Genomic DNA, 27755 nt, shown 5'->3' with positions numbered 1-27755 from the left:
TGGAGTGTGGTTTGGACGGGAACTTGCTGCTGCATGTCTTTCCATGCGTCTGGTGCTCTTTTCTTTCTAGGTGGTAGAGGTTGCAGGTTCGGAAGGTGCTGTGAAGAAACCTTGCAGGCTGCTGCAGTGCATCTTGCATATAGTACACACTGTGCATCAGTGGTGGAGGGAGCGAATGTTTAAGGTGGTGGATAGGGTGCCGATCAAGTGGGCTGCTTTGTTCTGGGTGGTGTCAAACTTCTGGAGTGTTGCTGGAGCTGCACCCATTCAGGCAAGTGGGGAATATTCCAATCACACTCCTAACTTGCGTCTTGTCAGGCTTCGGAGAGTGAGGAGGCACGTTAATCGCCACAGAATTCTCAGCCTCTGATCTGCTTTTGGAGCCACAGTATTTACATGGCTGGTCTAGTTCAATTTCTGGTCAATGCTAATCCCCAGGATGCTGATAGTTGGGCACTCAGCAATGATATTGGCATTGAACGTCAAAGGGAGATGGCTGTATTTGCTTTTGGAGATGGTCACTGCCTGGCACTTAGCCGAAGTCTGAATGTTATCCAGGTCTTGCTGCATGTGGACACAGATTGCTTCAGGATCTGAGGAGTTGTGAACAATACCAAACACTGAAATCAACACCAAATCCTGCTCTTCTGACCTATGATGGAGGGAAGATCATTGATGAACTCGTTGTAGATGGTTGGGCCCAAGACACTACCCTGAGGAACAACATCCTGCAGCAATGTCCTGGGGCTGAGATTATTGGCTTCCAACAACCATAACCATCTTTCTTTGTGTTAGTTATGACTCCAACCAGCAGAGAGTTTGGTTAATGGAAAGCTGACAGCAAGTGTGAATAGATGAATGAGAATCCAAGTGTGAGTGTGTGTTATGGGAAGAGTATGTAACTATTTCAAAAGGGGAAAATTCAGGGCACTGGTATGAATTTCAAATTGCTATGGCAAAATGATGGCATAGAGATAATGAGCTGAATGGTCATCTTTTGCACTGTAATCTTCTGGTTCTGTAAACTGATATTCTAATTATACACAAAGATATACATCCATCATTCTGAATATTTCTAACAGTTTTAATCTTTTCCTGGATCTGCCTGAAAAGTCAAAGTTAGTGATCCAACACTGCCAGTGGGGAGCCAGGTTCTCACCCAGAGATGGCAAGAGTTGATTCCCCAACCAGCACCCCCTTTGAGTGCTACTCTCCATTGGCTCTGCCTTTACCCAACAATTCCTATAGTCTGGAAAATGGACCACGACAGATTGGAATGAAGTGGTCTGGTAATAATTACGCCACGAATTACACTTAATTCAAACACTATTTGGCTGTTCAAAGTAATTTCTTACATAAAGAAGTGCTTTGACATGCGTCAGTAGATGCATTGTGATGTTGTGTAAGTACACAACAGTTCTACATGCACCTATTTGCTCAAAGGTGTTTTTTTGAAAATTTCTTTAACAAAGGACAAGCAACTTAAGTCAGTGAGATTCTCTAACCCAGGCTATCCTGAAGGTATTGGCTCTCGCTGGTGTCCTCACCCACATGGCCCTCTTTCAATTACATGCCCAGCAGGCTATTCGATCCAAGTTAACTTAGTTAACTCATACCAGTGGGCAAGGGCAGGGGGTGGTGGCAGTAATTACTGATCAGGCGTGACAAACCCTAGCTCATTCTTCCTCACTAGCCTGGGGGCACTGAGTCCAACTATAGCACTCTTAAACAAAAACAGAATTACCTGGAAAAACTCAGCAGGTCTGGCAGCATCGGCGGAGAAGAAATCAGTTAACGTTTCGAGCCTTCATGGCCCTTCGGCAGAACTGAAGCATAGTTAGAAGAAGGGAGAAATATAAATTGGTTTAAGGTGGGTTGGGGGGAGACACATTGAGGGTGTGGTGATTGTGGAGATGAGCAGATAATCAAAAGATGTCACAGACAAAAGGGTCAAAGAGGTGTCGAAGGTGGTGACATTTGTCTGAGAAAAGTGCTAATTAAGAATGGAAGACAGGATATTCAAAGTACAGCTCTAGTGGGGGTGGGGTGGAAAGACTAACAAGGTTTTAGTTTAGATTTAAAAATAATGGAAATAGGTGGGGAAAGAAGAATCTATATAAATTATTGAAAAAAAAAGGTGGGGGGGGGAAAGAAACGGGGTGGGGATGGGGGGAGGGGGAGTTTAAGATCTAAAGTTGTTGAATTCAATATTCAGCCCGGAAGGCTATAAAGTGCCTAGGCTCTTCCGGGCTGAATATTGAATTCAACAACTTTAGATCTTAAACTCCCCCTCCCCCCATCCCCACCCCATTTCTTTCCCCACCCCCCACCTTTTTTTTTCAATAATTTATATAGATTCTTCTTTCCCCACCTATTTCCATTATTTTTAAATCTAAACTAAAACCTTGTTAGTCTTTCCACCCCACCCCCACTAGAGCTGTACTTTGAATATCCTGTCTTCCATTCTTAATTAGCACTTTTCTCAGACAAATGTCACCACCTTCGACACCTCTTTGACCCTTTTGTCTGTGACATCTTTTGATTATCTGCTCATCTCCACAATCACCACACCCTCAATGTGTCTCTGCCACCCCCCCCCACCTTAAACCAATTTATATTTCTCCCTTCTTCTAACTATGCTTCAGTTCTGCCGAAGGGCCATGAAGGCTCGAAACGTTAACTGATTTCTTCTCCGCCGATGCTGCCAGACCTGCTGAGTTTTTCCAGGTAATTCTGTTTTTGTTTTGGATTTCCAGCATCCGCAGTAGCTTTTAGCTTTTTGTTTTTATCTATAGCACTCTTAACACTGCTCCAAATCGAGATAAGTAAACAAAGTATTTCATCGGCTGTAAAGCGCTTTGGAATGTCTGAGGTGCTACCTAAATGCAAGGATTTTCATTCTTCAGAAGAATGGCACACTGGCCACTCAGCGCTGCAGCAGAATATTGGCCAAGGGTTATGCATCCAAGTCCTGGTGCAGGGCTCAAACTCACAACTCTCTCACAACACAGAGGCAAGTATACATAAAGGACATCAAGGGAATCTTTTAAAAAAAGACATGCACCTTTATTAGATGCTTATTGGTCCTGGCATCCCTAAAGCCCTTCTGCTGACAAAGATGGGCGAAAGGCAATATAAATGGATAAATCGCACACTTGATAAAAGCACAAACAACTCATGGCTCTTGAGGAATGAGCACTGCACCAAGACTTGGAGCACTTAACGCTCAACTGAGACAGTGCCTCAGTGCAGAGAGGAACACTGGCCTTTGGGAGAGAAAACAAGAACTTCCATTTCTTCAGCACCTTTCATGACCTCAGAGCATGCCAAAGCCCTTTACAGCCAATGAAGCACTTCTGAAACTGCAGCCACTGCGATAATGTAGAAATTGCAGCATTCAATTTGCACACAAGTTTCCCACAAACAGCAATTTTATAATAATATCATCTTTTCTCAGTGATCATCGAGGGATAAATATTGTACCAGGCACCAGGGAGAACTCCTCTGCTCTTATTCAGCATAGTGCCGTGGGATCTTTTACATCCACACACAAGAGCAGACGAGGCCTCGTTTAGCATCTCATCTGAAATATGACACCTCTGACCGCGCAGCACTGGGAGCAACAGCTTAGATTTTTGTACTCAGGTCTCTGGAATGGAAATTGAACCCATGACCTTCTGACTCAGTGGCAAGTGTATAGCCTACTGAACCAAAATACACGTGAATAGCTCTCCTGTTTGTACATCGACGAACACATATTAATTTCAAACAGCAAGCCTATTAAATAATTAAATTCAGTAGAAATCCTTTGATGGTAACAAATATACTAAAGAACATAAAAGATAATCGAATTGATGCTTGTGTTGCCTCCAGCCTTGACTATTCCCAATGCTTACCTTCCACCCTCCATAGATGTGTGCTCATCCAGAACTCTGCTGCTTATCTCTTAATTTGCACCATGTTCCATTCACTCACTGAATGGCCTTGCCGCTCTCTATCCCTGCAATCTCCTCCAGCCCCAGAACTCAGATCCTCCAATTTTAGCTTCTTGTGCATCCACAATTTTAAATCTCTTCACCATCACAGGTTGTGTTTTCAGCTGCCTGGGCCCTAAGGTCTAGAATTCCCTCCCTAAACATCTCCATCACCCTCTCCTCAATTAAGATGCTTATTAAAACCTACCTCTACAACCAAACTTTAAGTTCTAACATCTCTTTATGTGGCCTGGTGTCAAATTTTGTTTGATAATGCTCCTGAGAAGAGTCTGGCGAGGATTTACTATTTAAATACACTTAATAAATGCAAATTGCTGCTGATGCTCCTCTTTCTATACTTGGGGCTATTAGATTTCTTGGTGAAGGGGAGGGGTGTGGGAACAACCCATCACAGCGGTGTCCATCCCACTAATGGCGGGCTCTTTCACAGGCAGCGGCTAGCTCTGGTGCAGGATCAGGAAAATCTGCACCAATGCTCGATAGTGCTGTCTGCATTCAGCACCACCCATCCAGACTTGCAGAAAGACTTTGCTGCTTCAAATCCTGCAGAGAGCGTTTCTTTGTAAAACCACTGGGGGGCGCTCCTGGTCTATCTCTCGCCAGTTGAGTCTTTTCCAGTCTTCAGCATTTCAATCAAAACCAGCAGTAAAATAAAATGTATCACATTCTTAATTCTTAGTTATCTTGAGGTTTCAAAAGGTATCCACAGGACACTATTGGGTACTGCTGTTGTTGATTTAATCAGTCACACACAGTACATACTAATAGGAGGCTGGCACTGCACTGCAGATATCCAGCAGCGCTAATCCAGAAATGATAGAAGATTGCTGGTGTAGCTTTACAGAGTCAGCTCTCTATATCAAATGCTCAGCTGTCGCAATTTAAAATACGCCACTTAAATTGTCAACCTGCTGCATGTCTAGTCTGCAGCCAACACAGTCACAATAACCGCGGAGTCCCGCAGACATATGCTGGTGCCTTAATCAATTTGCCACCCCCTCCCCCATCAACTGAAATACTCTTCTCTCTCTCCTCCTGTGGTGTGGCTTTATGGAACCCATTCTTCATATCTGAGCTGACATGCTGAGTGTCTGCAGGCTATTTCATCAAGGGTAGTTTCTTTTTATTAATTCATCCACTAGGATGTGGATGTCGCTGGCAGGACCAGCATTTGTTGCCCATTTCTAATTGCCCTGGAGAAGGTGGTGGTGAGCCACCCTCTTGAGCCGCTGCAGTCCATGTGGTGTAGGTACGCCCACAGCGCTGTGAGGGAGGGAGTTTCAGGATCTTGACCCACCGACAGTGAAGGAACGGCCGATATATTTCCAAGCCAGGATGGTGAGTGGCTTGGAGGGGAACTTGCAGAGTAGTGGTGTTCCCATGCTTTTGCCCTTTTAAAGGTCATAGAGGTTACAGGTTTGGGAGGTGCCAAAGACTCTGTCATGAGTGCTGCAATGCACCCTGTAGACGTTAGACACTGCAGCCTTATTGTGGCAGTGGCAGAAACAGTGAATGTGTAAGGGATTGAGGACAAAGTCGTAAACTCTGCTTTTACAGCAGGGGATCACTAGATATCGATCAGGAACCTGTCTCAAATTTTTGCTGGGTAGATTTTGTCCTCCCTATTCCTCAAGGCAGATAAATTGCATTTACATAGCATATCAGGATGCCCCAAAGCACATTATAAGTATAGTTACTGTTGAATTTGAGGAAATGAATTTGTGTTACGACCAGAGATGATGTTAATTGCTGAGCAAACCAAACCATACCGTTTTTTTTTGTATTCTGAAAACCAGAAGAAAACGTACTGAGCTCAGCAGCAAGGAGTCCAGTAACACTTTTGGGATTTTAAAAATTAAAAGTAAAAGTTTTATTAACAAGAAGAAAACATAAGCACGCAGGATTACAGTTACACAATTAAAACTAGTCTTACAAAACATTCCTCCAAAAGACTCTCTACTTGGTCAGACCCACAAGTAAACACCTTCCAGGCAACACTTCCTTCCAGATGTTTAACTATAAAGATCCAGTAATATTACCCAAGGTAAACTGCTGTAGTTTTACTAAAGGCATACCACACAACCTTAAACTCTCTTCCACTCTGCTGTGGAAATCCAAGACTTCAAAACAACACTGCTTCTTGCAGCCTAAGACTTTTCTGGCATGACTGGGTGGCTGATTCAAACTGCACCTTCTCCCAGCCTAGAGCTGTTTCCAAGAGACCTTCCTCACAGCCAACCACCAACAGCCAACCCCTAGGCTCTTTACAGTAACTCTAAAATACCTTTTTCCTCCTTTTATCTCAAGTTCCATTGTTCTTACACCTCTTTGAAACTCAAATCCCTCCAAATATAAAATCTTTCATTGTCACCTCATTCCAAGACTGGCAGGGGTCCTCCTTTACACTTGCATGTCAGGGCCTCATGTCGTCTTTGGAACCCAGTTTGAATTTTAATTTGGTCCCAACTGGGGGAATGTCAGTACTACTTTCACACTGGGCTGAGCAAGGCCCAAGGCTTCAGTTCAGATTCAATTCAGCGAAGCCTGTCATAGTCAAAGAACAGACCAAAATAGGAGGTATAATGGAGTGCCAACAACTTTGAGAACTTTAGCCTCAAAAAGTGATAGCAGGAATCTGGTGCTGTAAAGTATCAAGGGAGCCTTTCTAAACATGAGAAACGTCAGAGAGGACAGCACGGCTAAGGTAAATTTTGAGATCACTACTGAATATTGCACATTGCCATTCTGTGTTTACAGGGTCTAAGAGACTCATGGTCTTCAGATATACTTGTGCAGCATTTTTTTCCTCTATAATTCTCCTCAATGTTCTTAGTAATATTTTATCACATATTGCAACATCAGTTGTTCAACATCAGTGGGAGATCTTTGGTGCTAAGTGGGTGCCAGGCAAAGATTTTAAAAGGGATTGGTGATGGTAAAAGAAACAAGAGATTACACATCAGAAAGAGAGAGGGGGCAGGATGAGAGGTGGGATACCAGGAGGAAAGGAAAGAGAAGGAGGAACAGATATACTGGGGCTTCTAATTAAATGACAATAGGTTGGGATGTTGCTGCCTTGAATTAACATTGTGCGGAGAGGACATGTCAGGGAAATAGTGATGGAGCAATTTCTAACACTAACGGAGAAAGCCTGCAGCTCTCTTCATAGTTGACTATCTATTAAGTCTCTGGGCCGGGACTTGAACCCGCAACCTTTTGACTCAGAGAAGAATGACCTCAGAGGCTAACCACTGAACCAAGGCTGACAATGAGTTCAATTAAACTACAGAAACAACCCATCAGTATAAAAGGGGAGTTTCTCTTCAATCAACTAAATTTCTGTTAGAGGTAAATTTTTCCCCTTAATTTAACTTGCGATCTCAACTCAGTTCAATGTCTCGCCCAAAGACAACAACTCAGAGGGTGCAGCACTCCCTCAATAGTGCACTGAAAAATCAACGTGCGAGAGAGAGAGAGAGAGAGAGTCATTCATCTCTACCGTGTCAAATCCCTTTTTTCCTTCAAACACCTCATTGGTAAAGGCACATCATGGAGAGGCAGCTAGTCCTGGCTGGAGCACGTCCACCATGGGCCTGAGCATCCTTGGGCTACAGAGAACAAATCAAAATTCCGCCAAGGTTATCTCCATTCCTCTGTGATTTTTGTCACGGCCTAGTCTGTTCTCTCAGATGGGCATGGAAAATCAAATGGCACTATTTTAAAGAGTTCTTCCTGGTCAATTTTTAATCCCTCAAACCAACACCACCAAAAGAGACTGCTGTTTTTGGGACCTTGTTGTGCACAAATTAGCTGCAGCATCTACAACAATGACTACTTGCTTAGGCATGTCCTGAGGTCATGAAAGGTGCAATATAATTTGAAGTTCACTACAATCGCTGTTAGATTATTCACTTGCTTATCATTTATTTACAGCATTTTTGCCACATTTTAAATGGCATATCATCTGGTGTACTCCTGCTTTGGAAGACTGAAATTTCCTGGACTTCAAGGAGGTGAGGAATAGTCCAATAAATAAGGGCAATTACCAAATAGGCTTTTCTGCTTACTTGTTCAAGATCATCCCTCAAACCTTATCTAAGTCACGAGGCAAAACTTGGGAAATTAGATGCACTACGAGGGCTTAAATAATCTAGGGTAAGGCTGGGGTGGCAGGAAAGTTCCAAAAGTCTAACCATTATTTACAAAATATTCAACAACTTGCATTTATATAGCACCTTTAGAACATCCCAAGGAGCTTCACAAGGGCATAAATTGGACAAAAATTTAGACTGTAAAGAACATAATTAAAAAATGACTAACCTTGCCAAGTGGCCTCTTTGGTCTCTGTTGCAAGGCATTTATGTTAGATATAATAAATATGGTTTTACCAGTGCCAAGCAAACACATATATAGAGCTTGTGACGCACTTAAGCAGAGAAGATGTAAGATTGGCAATGGAAAGCTGACTTGAGAATTTTACCAGAACACCTGACTAAACCAACCAAACTTGATATAAACTTTTTATGCTAGTCCCCACCTTGGGTAAAAATTTTTACAATTTTTGCCTCGTCACTGAAGACGCGTTACACATTGAGGTACAGTTCCACAGGGGTGAACTGTCGGAGAGACTGGATGACAAGAGGTGGCACTCTCCACCAACGGTACAGGGGAGGGGCAGCAAGAGTGGAAGCTGATCTGGTCTTCTGATGGCTTCACACCCGCATTTCAGTGTGGGTGGGCAGCCAAAAACTGGGAATGGGATTTATGGATGGTTTATCCCTCCTCTTAGTCCTGGGGTAACAATGGCAAATTGTCAACAAACCCGACTGAGGTGAGCAACCTCAGCACAGGCCAGGGATCATTCAGTATCATTGTAAGACCATAAGACATAGGAGCACAAGTAGGCCATTCGGCCCATCGAGTCTGTTCCACCATTCAACGAGATCATGGCTGATCTGATAATCCTCAACTCCAATTTCCTGCCTTTTCCCCATAACCCTCAATTCCCTTACTGATTAAAAATCTGTCTATCTCAGCCTTGAATATACTTAATGACCCAGCCTCTACAGCCCTCTGCGGTAAAGAATTCCACAGATTCACTACCCTCAGAGAAGAAATTCCTCCTCATCTCTGTTTTAAATGGGCAACCCCTTACTCTGAGATTATGCCCTCTGGTCCTAGACTCTCCCACAAGGGGAAACAACCTCTCAGTATCTACCCTGTCAAGCCCCCTAAGAATCTTATATGTTTCAATAAGGTCACCTCTCATTCTTCTAAACTCCAATGAGTACAGGCCCAACCTACTCAACCTCTCCTCATAAGAAAATCCCTCCATACCCAGAATCAACCTAGTGAACCTTCTCTGGACTGCCTCCAATGCCAGTATATCTTTCCTTAGATAAGGGGACCAAAATTGTTCACAGTATTCTAGGTGTGGTCTAACTAGAGCCTTGTATAGTATTAGCAAGACTTCCCTATTTTTATACTCCGTTCCCTTTGAAATAAAGGCCATCATTCCATTTGCCTTCCCTATTACCTGCTGAACTTGTATGTTAGCTTTTTGGGATTCATGCACAAAGACTCCAAAATCCCTCTGTGCTGCAGCTTTCTGCAGTCTTTCTACATTTAAGTCATATTCAGCTCCTCTATTCTTCCTGCCAAAGTGCATAACCTCACATTTTCCCACATTATATTTCATCTGCCACTTTTTGCCCACTTACTTAACCTGTCTGTATCCCTCTGTAGACTCCTTGCGTCATCCTCACCACTTGCCTTCCCACCTATTTTTGCATCATCTGCAAATTTGGCAATTGTACATTCACTTCCCTCATCTAAGTCATTAACATATATTGTAAATAATTGTGGCCCCAGCACTGATTCCTGTGGCACTCCACTAGTTACAGGTTACCATCCTGAAAATGGCCCCCATATCCCAACTCTGTCTTCTATTAGTTAGCCAATGTATGGCTAAGTAACGCACTAGAGAGCTGCATTTAGCAACTGAATTATCAGATGACCTGACTTAATGTGTAATGAAACCGCAAGGCTGTGAGTGAATGCGTAAAGCCGGTGAGGAAGGGCTGCCTTTACCTGTGCCTTGGTTATCAGGCCAGCAACACTGTCAGGTTTGAAGAAGGTGAAGTCAATGAGAGCCTGGAAGAGGGCAATGGCTTTCTCTGAATGGCCAGTCTGTCGCAGGAAATGACACTGCTGCAGGAAAATTGCTGTGAGAAAGAGCACAAGAGAATTTAAGAACCGAATCCAGCAAAACAACGAGAGACAAGTTTAAAAAAAAAATAAAAAACCTGAACAACTTGTATTTATACAGTCGCCTCCCACACACAAATGGATCTCAGGACATTTTGCAATGGGTGAGGGCGGTGAGTGGTCAATGGGAAATTAAGAGCGGGAATTAGAAAGAGAGAAGCAAAGTTACAAGTCATGGAGGTAGGGGTCTAGCTAGTAAGGAAGGCTCTTCCTCTCTCCGTAATCTCCACAGAGCCCCACAACCCTCCATGATATCTGCACTCATCGAATTCCGGTCTCTTACACATCTAGGATTTCCTTCCCTCCATCATTGGTGGCCATGTCATCAGCTGTCCAGATCCCAAGATCTGGAATTCCCACCCTAAACTTCTCCCTCCTCCTTTAAGAGACCCCTAAACCCCATCTCTTTCGCTAAGCTTTTGGTCATCTTCCCTAATACAGATACAGTGCCTCAAATCCAGCTGTCCGAAAACCGGCCACGTGCAAAAGCCAGACGTTTTTTTTTAAGCTGCCATCACCTGACTTTCCCTCCTCACCGACATCTTCGGTCTAAGTGTAAGGCTGGGAAATTCCTTGGAGCTGCTCCCACTCCACCTCCAACACTTTGTTGAAGTGAAGGGAGAACCCTATGTAAATGCATAAACAGAGCCTCTGCCACGCCTCCCATAGAGTAACACTGACAGACCTGAAGCAGCTCCAAAGAATTTCCTGGCTTATCTTGCAGCATTGTCTCTAGTTCTTTCATAATTGCCCTTTGCCATCCTTACTTGAAAAACACCCTTAACACTCTACATGACCTGGCCTGAACTGCCCGACCCCAAAACCAGCAAGATCCAAAATCCGGCACAGACTCAGTCCCCATGTTGCCAGTTTTCAGACACTGTACCTGCAACACCTTAAGGGGTTCAATGTCAAATTCAGCTTCATAATGCTCTGGTGAAGCACCTTGGGTCGCTTTATTACATTAAAAGTGCCATTCAAACACAAGTTGTTGTTGTTGTTTTCCAATACCAAGTGCAGACTGTTAAAACTGTAGTGAGAGACATGGCATGGTCACTAGGCTACTTGCCAGCCTTTGTACACTGGGTGGCACTCTTGATTCTGAGTCAATATATTGTAGATTCATAAACACAAGCATAAAATCAATGCTGACACTCCAGGGCAGTAATGTACCGTCACAGGTGTCATCTATAGAGTGTCTATAAACAAGAACGTGGTCACTGAACACCTTAAAAACATTCACCCGATCAGAGTGAGCCAGCATGGATTCATAAAGAGCGGGTCATGTCTGACAAATTTGACCGAATTTTTTGAAGAGGGGCTAAAGTATTGGGCAAGAAAATATCTATGGATATTATTTATGTGGACTTCCAGAAGGCTTTTGATAAAGTTCTTCATGAGAAACTGTTAGCTAAACTTGAATCTCATCAAATTGAAGGTAAATTATTAACCTAGTCGAGTGGTAGGAGACAAAGATTAGGGGTAACAGGCAGGTACTCTGATTAGCCAACATGACTAGTGGTGTCTTGGGAGGATCATATTGGGGCTTCAACTATTTGCTATATTTATTAATAACGTAAATGACGGGATAGAAAGCTATATATCCAAGATAGCTGATGTCACAAAGATAGATGCCATTTTAAGCAATATAGGTAGGAGTAAAAAATAGATATTGATAGATTACATGAGTGGGCAAAAACGTGGCAAATGGATTTCAATGTGGGCAAATGTGAATTTGTTCACTTTGGGCCTAAAAAGGATAGAATAGGGTACTTTCTACATGGTGAACAACTGGAAACAGTGAAGGTCCAAAGAGTCTTGGAAGTGTCTGGGTATATTAGGCCATTAAAATACGATGAACAGGAATACAAAATAATCAGAGGGGCTAACAGAAGGCTGGTCTTTATATTTAAAGGAACAGAAAACAACACCATATTTATATAGCACCTTTAATGTCAAAAAAGGTTCAAAGTCGCTTTACAGGAGCAAGGGGAGAAGTTATGCTTCAACTATACAAAGCCCTGGAGTACTGTGAGCCGGGTACCTCCAACTTACAGGGAGTGCAGTAGGTTTACCAGAATGGTGCCTGGAGTCCAAAGGTTAAAAATTACGAGCAGAGATTACATAAACTAGGGTTGTATTTCCTGTAATTTAAGAGGGGGGAGAGAGAAGGGTTAGAGGGGGGGGCAGAGGGAAGAGAGAGAGAGAGATGGGGGAGAGAGGGGGGAGAGGGAGAGCGAGGGCGAAACTATTTATGTTGGTTGAGGAATCTACTATGGGGACCATGGGGCATCATCTAAAAATTCGAGCCAGGACTTTCAGGAGTCAAGTCAATAAACATTTCTGCACTCAGGAGATGGTAAAAGTTTGAAAATCACTGCCATAAAAGGCAACTGATGCTAGATCAACTAAACATTTTAAATCTGGGATTGATAGATTTTTGTCATCTCGACTTATCAAAGGATAGGGCACAAGGCTGGGTATATGGAGTTAGGTCACAACTCAGCCATGATTGGCGGAACAGGGCTGAGGGGCTAAAAAGCGGTCCCATTTTGTTCCTATGTCCCACACGATGTTACACTGAGGCCCTGTCTGCTCTCTCAGGTGAACATAAAAGGTTCCATGACACTGTTTCAAAGAAAAGCAGAGGAGTTCTCTCTAGTTTCCTGGGCCAAAACCTATCCCTCAACCGAAACCACTGAATAAACAGATTATTGCATCATTCTCACATTGCTATGTGAAAATCGGTTGCTGCATTCCCTACATTACAACACTATGACTATGCTAAAGAAACTTCTCCTTTCTTTCATCATGACTATGATATACGTACAAAGTTCCTGTACACCCACATCCTAACAGGGTCACTGGATGATCAGAAATCCTGGTGCAAGATAGCGCCAGAGAGCCTCTATCATTTTATAATAACAGACTTGTGAGCAAAGTTAGAGCTCACAGAATAAAGGGGCAGTAGCAACATGGATACAAATTTGGCTGAGTGGCAGGAAACGGAGTGGTGGTTAACGGATGTTTTTTGGACTGGAGGAAGGTTTGTAACGGAGTCGGTGTTGGGACCCTCAATCCTCCTGATATATATATATATTAATGACCTAGACTGTTGTGCACAGGGCACAATTTCAAAATGTGTGTATGATATGCAACTCGGGAGTATTGTGAACTGCGAGGAGGATAGAGTAGAACTTCAAAAGGACATAAACAGGTTGGTGGAATAGGCAGACAAGTGGCAAATGAAATTTAATGCACAGAAGTGTGAAGTTATTCATTTTGATAGAAAGAACACGGAATGAAAACATAAAATAATGGGTATAATTCTAAAGGGGGTTGTCAGAGCAGAGGGACCTGAGTGTATATGTGCATAAGTCATTGAGGGTGGCAGAACAGGTTGAGAGAGCGATTGAAAGCACACAGCATCCTAGGCTTTATTAACAGGGTCATAGAGCATAAAAGCAACAAAGCTATGTTAAACATATATAGAACATTGTTTTGGTCTCAACTGGAGTACTGCGTCCAGTTCTGGGTGCCACACTTCAGGAAAGATGAGAAGGCATTAGAGAGAGTGCAGAAAAGATTCATGAGAATCCAGAGATGAGGGACTATAGTTACATAGATAGATTGGAGAAATTGGGACTGTTTTCTTTGGAGAAGGGAAGATTGAGAGGTGATCTGATAGTGGTATTCAAAATCATGAGGGGTCTGGACAATGAGACAGGGAGAAACTGTTCCCACTGGTGGGGCCAGAGGGCACAAATTTAAGGTAATTGGTAAAAGAAGCAATGACAACATAAGGAAAAACTTTTTCATACAGCGAGTGATCTAGAATGCACTGCCCGAGTGTGTAGTGGAGACAGGTTCAATTGAGGTATCAAGAGGGAATTGGATTATTATTTGAAAAGGAAGAATGTGCAGGGTTACAGGGAGAAGGCAAGGGAGTGGCACCGGATAAATTGCTCCTAAGGACAACTGACACAGACATAACAGGCTGAAAGGCTTCCTTCTGTGCTGTAACAATTCTATAATTCTGTGATAATGGAAGGCAGAAGTGCACAGTAACCCAATACTGACTACTCAAGGTACATAATCTAAATTAAAACACTGCCTTACCAAGCATGGCTTCTTCCGTGTCAGGTAATGCAGGATGGGATAATAGGGTACCATCCAGAGCAGCTGCCAGAGTGCTGAGGCACTTGCCGTAGATACCATTCACCTTCGATGTCGAGAAGGTGCTGAACTGGCTCTGGCAGAACAGGAGGTACCTCTGCCACAGGGCGGTGTGGTTTGGGTGAAGAAAGACCACTTTTTTCCATTCACTGACCAGAGTGGACGGTTCCCAAGATTCCTTGGCGAGCTCCAGCCGGGCTACTTTCAGTTCAGCGTTGTTGGGATTGCTTTCAATGGCCCGTTCCAAAATGGCCAGCTTCTTCTCCAAGACAACCCGTCGTGACCTCTTCCTTTTTTCAGGTTCCTCTGCAGTGGCTGTGTATGGATTTGGGCCTTTCATTAATTCATCCTGAAGGGAGGAAGACCCATTAAAGACAATCGTCAATGGTGGAGCACATGGCTCCTTTTGGTTTCACCAAGGAATGTGATAAAACCATGTTTCTGCAATTCAATCAATTAGTTTGTGGTTTGCCTCAGTTCTGAAACGGAAACTAAAACACAACACGGACAAAAGTCAAATTCAGAGAAATTACATACACATTTTCCTTTTATTACACAATAGCATTTAACATGATGGGTGGGGAAAGAGCTTTTGCATTCAATTAACTCTTTCATCCATACTGAGTCACCACGTTTTAATGATGAGGTAGAGAAGGATAGGAAAGGAAGCATATTTTGCATTCCGAATCCCACTACTTTGTGGGATGTCCTGCCCCCATGTTCCCAAAGGTCTGTGGTTTGAGAAGCAGCTGGTTCAGTCACATTAAGACCCATGGCCGAAACCAGTGACCCTGACTGGACCTTATCCTCTAATAGAGGACAGCGGGGACGACAATAAACCATACTACTTAAACTTGTTGTGACAGGGCAGATGATGTGTGCCAGGCGGATTAAATCCACGAGGGAAACTTGATCGCACTATGACAATGGTTTTGCAATTTGTATTTATTTCGAGATGCATGCCCTGAATTCAGAAATAAATAAGTCCACTAAGACTTTGAGATTTTTATTTTAAAAAACTAAAATTAAAATATTAACAAAAGAAAAGATTTCAAGCACATACATAAGTCTACAAGTTACTACTATAATAACTCCTAAAATCCCTAATAACCTGGCTCCCAGTTACACCCCATTTAAGGCCATGGTCCAAAAATAGATTTTTAGATTTTAAATAGATCCAGTAAATTAACAATATCCTGGACAGTGGAATTCAAAATGGCTTTCTCCAGTTTTGGTTTCTGTAGACAGCAGGCTTAATGCACAAATACTGGATGCTTCGCACCCTTCTGTTAGATCTCACAATGCCTTCTCCTGACACTCAGCCTCATTCTCCTTTATACATGTTTCTGCCTTTTTAATATGTAAATTCCATTGTTTCCTATGTCTTTGGAATTTTACCTTATAAATATTTTCATGTTGCTACTATGTGGCTCAGTCCATAGCACCCTCGCCTTTGAATCAGAAGGTTGTGGGTTCATGTCCCACTCCTGGAAACCAAGAACTGTGATTGTACTCAAAAGAGTTACAATCTGTGACTGTTGATAACTCGAAAGAATTTTCATCTATGTAAAAATGCAAATTCCCTTTACATCTTACATGCTAAGACCCCAACCATATTTACTCATTAGCATATTAAAGACACTTCTACACCTTACTTCTTTTGATAACTTCAACTTGCAGTCTGCTTGGCTACAAAATGTAATTAAATCACACACACAGACAGAACAACACAACCCCTCCACCCCCCCCCCCCCCCCCCCCTCCTCCTCCATGACAAACCATACTCTCCTCTTGATGGCGCTCGCCTCTCCAAATCTTTCAATGGTTTGGGGCAGGGGGTGGCAAAGTAATTGAGCCATGGATTTATTTATCACCTTTTGTTAACGCAATTCATGGCTTATCCAGCATGGGTTCAACAACAAGGAACAAAGAAACAAGGCCAAACAGTAACCAAGCTGTTCCGGTACAATTGTAACAGTGGCATCTACCTGACAATGTGGAAAATTGTCCAGTTATGTCCCCTCTACAAAAAACAGGACAAATACAATCTGACCAGCTACTGTGCCATCAGTCTACTCTCAAAATGCTGAAAGGTGTCATTGACAGTGCTATCAAACGATAATGACTCACCAATAACCTGCTCATTGATGCTCAGTTTGGGTTCCACCAGAGCCTTTCTGCTCCAGGCCTCATTAAAGCCTTGGTTCAAATGCGGAGAAAACAGCTGAATTCAAGAGGTGATGCAAGATTGACTGCGCTTGATACCAAGAAGGCATTTGACCAAGCGTGGCAGCCCTAGTAAAATTGAAGTCAATGGGAATCAGGGAAAAAACACTCCACTGGTTGCAGTCATACCTAGCGGAAAGGAAGATGGTCGTGGTTGTTGGGTACCAATCATCTCAGCCCCAATACTTTGCTGCAGGAGTTCCTCAAGGTAGTGCCCTATACCAAAGCATCTTCAAATCCTTCGTCAAAGGCCATCCTTCCATCATAAGGTCAGAAGTGGGAATATTCGGAGTTCATTGCACAATGTTCTGCACTTTTCGTGACTCCTCAGATACTGAAGCAGTCCGTGTCCATATGAACAAGACCTTGAGGTTTGGGCTGATAAGTGACAGGTAATATTTGAGCCCCATGAGTACCAGGCAATGACAATCTCCAACAATAGAGAATCTAAACCATGTGCCCATGACATTCAATGGCATTACCCTCAACATCTTGGGAGTTACCATTGACCAGAAACTTAATTGGGCCAGCTACATGAATACTGTGGCTGGTCAGAGGCTGGGAATTCAGTGGTGAGTAACTCAGCGCCTGACTCCCCAAAGCCTGTCCACCATCTACAAAGCACAAGTCAGGATTGTGATGATATACTCTCCAATTGCTTGGATGAGTGCACCTCCAACAACACTCAAGAAGCTCGACACCATCCAGGCTAAAGCAGCCTGCTTGATTGGCATCCCATTAACAACCTTAAACATTCATTCCCTCCAACATCAGTGCACAGTGGCAGCAGTGTATACTATTCAAGATGAAGTTCAGCAACTCACCAAGGCTCTTTCAACAGTACCTTCCAAACCCATGACCTCTATCATCAGAAGGACATGGGCAGCAGATGCATGGGGCACCATTCTGACTTGGAACTATATCACCATTCTTTCACTGTCACTGGGTCAAAATCCTGGAGCTCCCTCCCTAACAGCACTATGGTGTACCTACACCACATGGACTGCAACAGTTCAAGAAAGTAGCTCACCACCATCTTCTCAACGGCAATTAGGGATGGGAAATAAATGCTGACCTTACCATCAATGCCCACATCCCATAAGTGAATAAAAGAAAAATAATCAAGGAAATCTACAGCACTCAGTCAAAGTCTTTCTCCTGCAGCAAGATTATAAATGTATAAAAAGATACAAGTGGACAAAGTCCATGAGATTGGTCGATACAGACATCATTCAGAACCCTAAATGCAATATCCTTCAGGTTTATAGTTAGGACTTTCCATTTCTCAGCTCTCTGGTTCAGTGAACCAAGCCTAAACAGCCCAGTTTATATTTCCTTCTTTACTCTCCCAGCTAAATTCACAAGCAGAGAACCTACAGGTACGAACATACGAATTAGGAGCAGTAGAAGTCCACTCGGCTCTTTGAGCCTGCTTCGCCATTCAATAAGGTCATGGCTGATCTGAACGTAACCTCAACCCTACATTCCTGCCTACCCGCGATAACCTTTCACCCCCTTGTTAATCAAGGATCTATCTAGCTCTGCCTTAAAAATATTCAAAGACTCTGCTTCCACCACCTTTTGAGGAAGAGAGTTCCAAGACACACTCACAACCGTCAGAAAAAGTTTCTCATCTGCTTTAAATGAGCGACCCCCCTTTTTTTTTTTAAAAACAGTGATCCCTAATTCTAGATTCTCCCACAAGAGGAAACATCCTCTCAACATCCACCCTGTAAAGACCCCTCAGGGTCTTAAAGGTTTCAATTAAGTCGCCTCTTATTGTTCTAAACTCCACTGGATACAAGCCTAACCCGTCCAGTCTGTCCTCATAAGACAACCCACCCATCCCTGGTATTTGTCTAATAAACCTGCCCTGAACTGCTTCTAATGCATTTACATCTTTCTTTAAAGAAGGAGACCAGTACTGTACACAGTACTCCACACAGTACTCCAGATATGATCTCAACAATGCCCTGTACAACTGAAGCATAACCTCACTACTTTTGTAATCAATTCCCCTCACAATAACTGATAACATTCTATTAGCTTTCCGAATTACCTGCTGTACCTGCATACTAGCCTTTTGTGATTCATGCACTAGGAAACCCAGATTGCTCCATCTCAGAGCTCTGTAATCTCTCAATATTTAGATAAGCTTCTTCCTGCAAAAATGAACAATTTCACAATTGCCCACATTATACTCCATTTGCCAGATCTTTGCCCACTCACTTAACCTACCTACGTCACTTTGTAGCCTCATGTCCTCTTCACAATCTACTTTCCTACCTATCTTTGTATCGTCAGCAAATTTAGACACCATTCCTTTGGTCCCTTCATCCAAGTCATTTATATAAATTGTTGAGTCCCCAGCACTGATCCCTGTGGCACACCACTCATCACATCCTGCCATCCAGAAAAAGACCCATTTATGCCAACTCTGCTTGCTGTTAGCTAGCCAATCTTTTATCCATGCCAATATCTTACCCCCCTATGCCATGAGCTTTTATTTTCTGCAATAAGTTTTGATGTGGCACTCTCAGGTGAATGACTGCATCACTTCTCCATGGCCTACATCAATGCTAAATCATGACGAAGAAACGAAAGAAACTCTGTTTCAGCATGGTAGCAGTCTTCCAGTAACGAAACCAAGAAACCCCAATTCCTTATGAACAAACATAGTTAGTGAAATGATGGGGCAATGAGCCAAATTGAACTGTGCGTTCAGCTGCCATCATTCTCACCCACGTTGAGCAGAATGCTGCTGCACAGTAATCAAGAGTGGGAATTTCCGATAAGCATTATGGCTAGGAAGCAATTAGACTAAATACAGTACCCCGTGTTCACGCTGGCTGAGGCTAAAAGCCACCCCATCATCTCATTTCCTGGAGACAGAATTGCCTGGACTTCAGGCCAGGGGTCGCATACCTTGATATAGACATTCATCAATAAACTGGTTGCAGAGCACACTGCCCCACTGGGGGGGGGGGGGGGGGGGGCCACTATGAAATTCTTCCCCTCCCTCACTCATTCTCCATCGTATAATCTACAGTCATAAAAACAATGGCTTCACCAGCAATGTAACTGGTCTAATTTTCTTCCCAATGGTTTCACCCGTGATGGTGTTCTGCACCAACAGCATTGTCTGTTCACCTACGTTTCTTAACAACAGAAGAGTATGGAATGAAATAATAGGCTCATCCCACCCTCAAACACGGTGAATACAATAATGTGAGAATGTTTCAAGGACCCACCTGAAAATGAACAAACTCCATCCAGGTTCGGACATTCCCAGGGTCTTCTCTCAACATTCTATTGAACTTCTCCACTCTGGCCATTGTAGGCGAGCTTATCTTCTCACTGCTGTCCAGGGGCACTCGTACTTGCTCTGCCTGCTCCTCTAGGCCTTTTCCCTGTAGCCACAGAGTGGTGGATGCATCATAAATCCCAAGCGGATTGAACCAGGTGACGGTGCCTGAGGATTTACCGTCATTCTCTACCCAGTCTGGAACTCGTATGAAGGAGCCTGGGCCAGGCCGAGGAACATCTTCTTGTAAAGCCTCTCCATGGTGAACAGGAACCGAGTCAGTGTTCAAAAGCTGAAGGCTAGATGTGCTGTAATATCGATCATCTCTTTTCTTTGCCTTTTTCTTCTTTCGGGGTGAATCTTCCCAGATAATGTGCTGCTTTTTGGTGTTGAGGCCAAGGCAGGCGTCCATGCTCCTCTTATATCTGAAATACATATCACCACATTTAACCATCAACTGATAACTACGCACAAAGCTAATATAATCTAATCTAGTGTAAAGAACATTCTGAATAAATCCCTTTACATCCTCTCTCAATATTAACGCTACTGAATTGATGGATTAAAAGAATTATGTTGATCTCAAGGTGCCAGATGCAAAAAACTATGTAGAATTTACGAGTGCTTCAGGTAGGGTAAGGGATTCTATCTGTTTATTCATTCATGGCATGTGGACAACGCTGGCAAGGCCAGCATTTATTGCCCATTCATAACTGCCCTTGAAAAGTGTGGCCATTCCAGTATACAGGATCAGTTTGTGGCAGATTACAAATTCCATCGACCCTCAGTTCAACCATCAGAGTCAAGCTCAGTGACATAGGAAATCTTTAGGGAACTTTAATTGCCATCTCCTCCTCTCTCAAGGGTGCTGATTCCTGCCTTTCCATGTGCAATCAGCCTATTCACAACCTTGGCATCCTATTAAACCACAAGATGAAATTCCAACCACATATCCACTCCACTCCATCACCAAGTCTGCCTACTTTCAACATCATAACATCACCAATCTCTGCCCGACTCTGCTCATTAGCTGCTGAAACACTCGTATACTCCTACATCAGCTCTAATCTTGACTACTTCTATCCATCCTCAAGGTTCCTACAGAAACTTGAACTCACCCAAAACTCTGTTGCTCTAACTCGCACCAGTGTCATTCGCCCATCACCCTTGTGCTCACTGACCCACATAGGCTCCCAGTTTGGCAATGCCTCGCATTTAAAATCCTCCTCCATGGCCTTGTTCCTCCCCATCTCTGTAACCTCCTTCAGACCTACAACCCTCTGGGGTCTCTGCACTCCTCCAATTCTCACTTCTTACATATCTTTGATTTTAGATCACTCCACCGTTGGAGGCCATTCTTTCAGCTGTCCAGGAATTCCCTCCCTAAAACTCTTCACCTCTCCGACTCACTCTTCTCCCCTAAGAAATTTCTTTTTGATCGAGCTTTTGGTCACCAGTCCGAGTCTCTTCTTATGCAGCTCTGGGTCAAATCTTGTTTGATTAGACTCCCATAAAGCTCCTCAAGATGTTTTACCACATTAAAAGTGCTGTATAAACGCAACTTGCTTTGTTATGGCTCATGGTGCCAGCAGTCAATCATCTATTCTTTATTTTTCTATTATTCTTTATCTGTAAGCTTCATCAGTTAGCATGGTCAGGTTATTCAAGGAAAGGGTGGAGGAGGAGTTATCACTGCCATAACCACTCCTGTCTTCATCTAGCAGTAGTCACTGGTTAACAACAGGCACAGGAACCCTGGATGATCTCCTCTCTCCAGCCCAGGTATACAGGTGTCAATTGCACCATTGCTCAAGAACAATTACCTCAACACAGGCCAGACATTGATCCTTGGACCTGGAATTAGAACCACACTCCATTCATTTCCTCACAAACCCATTGGGGGCTTAGATAACCTTAAGCAATGTTACCTAGCATCCATGACATTAGGTGAAAAAGTAGGATCAGGGTACAGTATGATTGTGGGGGTCTTAATGCCAAGAGAAATATCTAGCACCACTAGAGTTTGAGATAATGTGTGTCCAAAAGGCAGGCCTAGGAGTAGAGAAAGCCAATTTTTCAGAGTCACTGAATCTTACAGCACAAAGGACACCATTCGGCCCATCATATCTACCAGAAACAGAAAAAAATTACGACACAGAAGGAAGCCATATAGCCCATTGTTCCCAGGCTGCAGAAAAAGTTATCCAACCTAATCCCACCTTCCTGCCCTTGGTCCATAGCCCTGTAGGTTACAGCACCTCGTGCATATCCAAGTGTTTTCTTAAATGTGATGAAGGGTTTCTGCCTCTTCCATCCTCTCAGATTGAGTTCCAGATCCCCCACCACCCTCTGGGTGTAAAAATTGCTCAACTTCCCTTTAATCCTGCTACAAATTACTTTAAATCTATACCCTCTGATCACTGTTAACGGTAATAGGTCCCTCCTATTCCCCCTATCCGGGGTCATTTTATATACTTCAATTAAATCTCCGCTGTTCCAAAGAAAACAATCCCAGCCAATCAATCTTACCTCATAGCTAAGATTCTCTATTCCTGACAAGATTCTCGTAAATCGCCTCTGTACCCTCTCTAGTCTTATCACATCCATCCTGTAATGGGGTGACCAGAAATGTAAGCAGTGCTCTGTACAGTACTCCAGCTGCAGTCTAACCTGGGTGCACACCTGATATCTTCATGAAGTCTAGTTTTCTTCATATCAACCATGTGGCTAGTTTTCATATCAACTGTAAACTTCTTAATCATAGCCCTGCATTTTAAGTCTAAATCGTTGGCATTTGCATCATGTAGGGACCTAGTACTGAGCCCCGCTGAACCCCAACAGAAATAGCCTTCCAGTCAGAAAAACACCAGTCGACCATTACCTTTTGCTTCCTGTCGCTGAGAAAATTTTGGATCCAGCTTGCTATTTTCCCTTTGGTTCTACAAGCTTTCAACCTTTCTGACCAGCCTGACATGCGAGGCCTTGTCAAAAGACTCGCTAAAATCCATGTATACGACATCACGCTACCCTCATTAACCCCTGCCCCCCAACTTATTACCTCCTCAAAAAATTCACTTAAGTTAGTCAGGCACAACCTTCCCTTAAATCCATGCTGACTGTCCTTCGTTATTCTGCATATCTCTAAATGACGATTTGTATTGTCTCAATTTTTTCCTGTAATTTGCCCACCATGGGGCTAGGATGACTGGCTTCTGGTTACTCATCTAGCCCTTCCTCTCTTTTTAAACAATGGTACAATGTTAGCAGTCCTCCAGTACCACACCTGTGGCTAGAGAGGGTGGAAAAATGATGGTCAGAGGTTCAGCTATCTCTTCCCTTCTTAGCAGCGTGGGATAAATTTCATCCGAGTTGGTGGTTTAGCCACTTTCAAAGGATGCTAAACCCCTTAATATTTCGTCCCTCACTATATTTATCCCATCCAATATTTTAGACTCCTCCCCCCAACCTGCAATAACTGCTCCATCTCACTCTTTTGCAAAGACAGACACAAAGAATTCATTCAGAACCATGCCCAGGTCTTTTGCGTCCTGACCTTTTTTGGTCTCTCTAATTGATCTTATTCTTTCCTTAGTTATCATCTTGCTCTTTAGGTATTTATAAACAATGTGTATAGGCTCTTTGAAAGAGCTACTGAATTAGACCTAACTCCTCTGCTCTTTCCCCACAGCCCTGAAAACTTTAACATATATCCAACTCGCTTTTGAAAGTCGCTATGGAATCTGTTTCCACCATCTTTTCAGCCAGTGAATTCCAGATTATAACATGCTGCAAACTCTTCCTCACTTGCCAATTATGTTAAACCTGGGTCCTCCACTTATCGCCTGTAGAAACAGTTTCTCTCTATATACTCTATCAAAACTCTTCAGAATTTTGAACCCATCAATCAAATTTCTCTTAACTTTCTCTGCTCTAAAGAGAACAATCATTGCTTCTCAGCTCTCTCCACATAACTGAAAACCATCAGCTCTGGTATCATTCTGGTAAATCTCCTCTGTACCTTCTCCAGGCTGCTGATTGGAATTTAAAAAGGCTAATCACAAGGTAAAAGTACATCTTTTGGTGTTGGACTGACCCCAAAGTACCAGATACTTCCAGGTTCATGGCGACACTATAGATTTATGCAGTACCCCCAGACCAGTATCAAGGCAATCTCATGAAGAATGCCTGGGAAAGCTAACTTAAGAATAGGAATGAGAGATATTAAAGACAGAAGTAGACAATTCAGCCCCTCGAACCTGCTGTCATTCATTAAATCACGGCTGATCTGCACCTCCCCTCTATTTACCCCATATCAAAAATCTCTCCAAATCTTGAAAGCTCCAATTGATTCTTTCTATCCCTTAAAAGGCTGGGGATAGAGTTCCAGATTTCCACTGCTCTTTGTGTGTAAAAGCGCTTCCTGATTTCACTCCTGGATGGCCCGGGTTTCATGTTATAATATCGCCTTGTCCTTGATTCCCCCACCAGAAAAAATAGTTTCTTTGTACCAAATCTTAACATTTTATAACCTCAATCAGACCACCTCCCAATCTCTGTACAAGCCAAGTTTATGCAACCCATCTTCATAATTTAACTCTCTTAAGCTTTCATTCTGGGTAAATCTGTGCCGAAAGGCCAATATATCCTTCCGCAGGATCAGAGCTCTCACAGTGTATTAAGTTGATGTGAGCTGCTAGTCTAACTGCTGTCTGAAAAACCTGCAGCAACACAAGAATGAGACGCTTTATTTTTGAAGTTGATTCAAACTCTCCTGAGCTCCACTGAGATAATTAACATGACAAGTCTCTGTTAAGCATCATTGATCTGGACACATCCCATTTACCACTGTGTGAAAGCAGTCAGGCTGCAAGGACAATTAATGAGGCGTTCCATCTCATGGCTAATTAGGTTTGGCTCTTTGCCAAAGCAGTATTGACATTGGGCATTGTTTAGGCGTCAGCCAGAGGAGTATAACGGGCAGTAGGGAAGGCACTCTACTAGTGCACGCTGTATATGAAATGACTCCTTGGGAAATGGATTGCCATCAAGTAGCTGGGTGTTCCAAGTCACAGAACTTCTCCACCCTTCGAGTGTTGTGGAGCAAGGAGCTGCATCCATCAGCAATCCTCTCATTTAAAAATACACATTTCCTCTCAAGATATGGTTGGCACCAACAGGCTGCAGTTATTCCTCTCAGTTGCCCTGTGGACTTGCTGAGCCATATCAGAGCTCTTGAAAATTCAGTCATGTACTGTAGACAAGAGTCATGGGAGTTTTAATGGAGTAAAATTGAAGGAAGCTGAACAAAAATCATTTCTGCAAATACACATGCTATAGTTACGTAATTGTATCAAACACCTGGAAAACTAACAGTCGAGATTTAAGTATGGAACAGACAAATGGCAACCAAAAGCAATGAGCCACACTGTCAAATTCTGCAACTGCTACTTGAATTTATATAACAGCACATTCAATGTAGGTAAACGTTCCAAGACCCTTCACAAGAGCATTGCCAAGCAAAAGTTGGCATCAAGGCAAAACAGGTGATGCAAGAGTGTTTAAAACCTTGATCAGAGACACGTTATAAAGATAATCTTAAAGAATGAGACTGAACTGTCTGGTAGGGTGGTAGATGCAGAGTCAATAGTAGCTTTCAAAACAAAATTGGATAAAAACTTGATGGAGAAAAAGTTGAAAGAATATGGATAGAGAGCAGGGAAATGGGAGTAACTGGATTGCTTTTCAAAAGACCTGGCACAAACTTGATGGGCTGAATAGCCCACGTTCAGTGCTGTAACATCCTATGATTCTAAGTGGAGAAATCAAGAGTAAACTAGATAGATATCTGGCAGAGAAATTGAGTGAAAGGTACGAAAAGTAGAGAGTGATGTGTGGCAATATTCAACCTCTTGGGGACTGCCCAGATGGAAGGAAACGGTCTCCACGGGTCCGGAACTGGGTGTAATCCTATGTTCCACTCCAGATATCACACTTAGTGTTGTCAGTCTAGCATAAGGAAAATATGACTGAATCTAATCCACAACTCTTCTTGTTACAAGTACCTTGCCAGATCTCCACGATAGAGTGATTTGTACTCCCAGTTGGCAGGGTCAGCCTTTCTATCAATACAGAAGGTCTGTGTAGTCTGTGAATGGAGGTCATCCAGCCACATGAATTTACCCTGAGGAAGATCAGAACTGGCTTCAGACCTGCAAAAATAACAAAAGTAAATTATGACCCTGTGTTTTAAGCAGGGTCTGTGAAACAGGACCAAGTGCGTGCTTGAAAATTGCAACAAGTCCACAGTGATGTGTATTTAACTTGGAATCTCCTTTCTCAACTTAAAAAACAAAGTCAATTGGATATTTAGTTTAGCTAATTTAAATTAGGTGATTTAAATTTGTACATCCAAAGGGGGGCCAGATTTTCCCAGACCTGCTGTTAGATGCTTACACCCAATGTCAATTATTCTCAAAGACGTTCCCAAATTGTCCCCCTTCACACTTGGAAAAACTGCAGGTAACCAGCACAAAGCAGCACCATTACTGCCCTGGGATCGCTCACCTGCTTTCAGCTTTTAATATGCAGTCCAGGGACTGGGGAGCAATTGGGACATTTGAAGTCATTACACTCCTCTGCACTGCTCTGAAGACAGAGGGCTGGCAGTTTCTACCCAGGGCCCTTAAAAAAAAGAGTCCTTCAGCTAACCACCAGCTGCTGTACAAGAACAGCATGAGGTGATTTTAACTAAGTTTCCTTCACCAACCATGGAAAAGGCCTAACCAAAATTAGAAACCAGCCATGTGAGGAACACATGACAAATTCACATCCTGCCTTGGCACACAGTATACACAGCAGCACACTGGAGCATACTCCCAGGTCAATTTACCCATCATCTAGGCGCTAATTACTCAAAACCAGTTCACTGGACAGGGCATGTAATTTATATGCCTGACACCAGGCTCCCGAAACAGTTGTTCTACTCAGAGCTCAGTTGTGGCAGGAGACTCCCAGGAGGATAGAAGAACTCTCTGAAGAGATCAAACATACCCATTGATTCACGGGAATCCCTGGTTTGTGAACAACCGAAACGGAGAAGGCTCATTTGGGAAGGCACCGAACACATTGAGAGACTTTGTTGGGAACACACAGAGGCAAAGTCGAGGCATCTGAGGGAGTGCACAAACCTCCAAACAATTCATCTACCCATCCCTTCAGACACCAGCTGCTCCACATGTGGCAGAGGCTGTAGATCGTGCATTGGACTTATCAGCCACTTCAGAGGCCAAATTGGAATGGGAGCAAGTCATCCTTGATCCCGATGGACTGCCTAAGAACAATAGCAGCATACCTTTTAATTTGAGAACAAAAATGGAACAGGAGTGGACCATTCAGCCCCTCGAGCTTGTTCTGCTAATCAATCAGATCACAGCTGATCCATACCTCAACTCCATTTACCTGCCTTTACTCCAAATCCCTTGATACTTTCACCCAAGAGAAAATTCTCTCTCAACCTTGAAAGCTCCAACTGACCCACTATCCACAGCCTTGGAGTCTTTCACACTGCAAGCAACGTGCCTCCTGCTTTTGCTTCTGAATGGCCTAGTTCTAATTTTAAGATCATGTCCCCTTTGCTCTCGATTCTCCCCACTAAAGGAAATGTTCTCTCAAAACCTACCCAAATGAATTCTTTTAACGTTTTACCGCATCTAAATTACTGCATTCAGTTCTGGGCAATGCATGCCAGCTAGGATATAATGGCCCTGAAAGGATGCTGAGTAGATTCA

The 27755-nt window shown here is 43.2% G+C and overlaps 1 protein-coding gene across 1 annotated transcript in view; it reads right to left on the bottom strand.

Annotated features, from left to right (window-relative positions):
* nrde2 (NRDE-2, necessary for RNA interference, domain containing) overlaps positions 1 to 27755 on the bottom strand; it is a 63745-nt gene that overhangs the window by 24848 nt on the left and 11142 nt on the right. The window contains exons 4-7 of the mRNA XM_078562028.1: positions 26031 to 26177; positions 19916 to 20393; positions 14382 to 14787; positions 10086 to 10219 (exon numbers count right to left, since the gene is read on the bottom strand). Of these exons, the coding sequence (XP_078418154.1) occupies positions 10086 to 10219; positions 14382 to 14787; positions 19916 to 20393; positions 26031 to 26177 (1165 nt within the window). The remainder of the gene's footprint in view (positions 1 to 10085; positions 10220 to 14381; positions 14788 to 19915; positions 20394 to 26030; positions 26178 to 27755) is intronic.

The sequence above is a fragment of the Cetorhinus maximus genome, chromosome 18, assembly GCF_964194155.1.
Source record: "Cetorhinus maximus chromosome 18, sCetMax3.hap1.1, whole genome shotgun sequence".
NCBI lineage: Eukaryota > Metazoa > Chordata > Chondrichthyes > Lamniformes > Cetorhinidae > Cetorhinus > Cetorhinus maximus.
The sequence above is the reverse complement of the archived record's forward strand: the minus strand, read 5'-3'. Positions and strand labels throughout refer to the sequence as shown.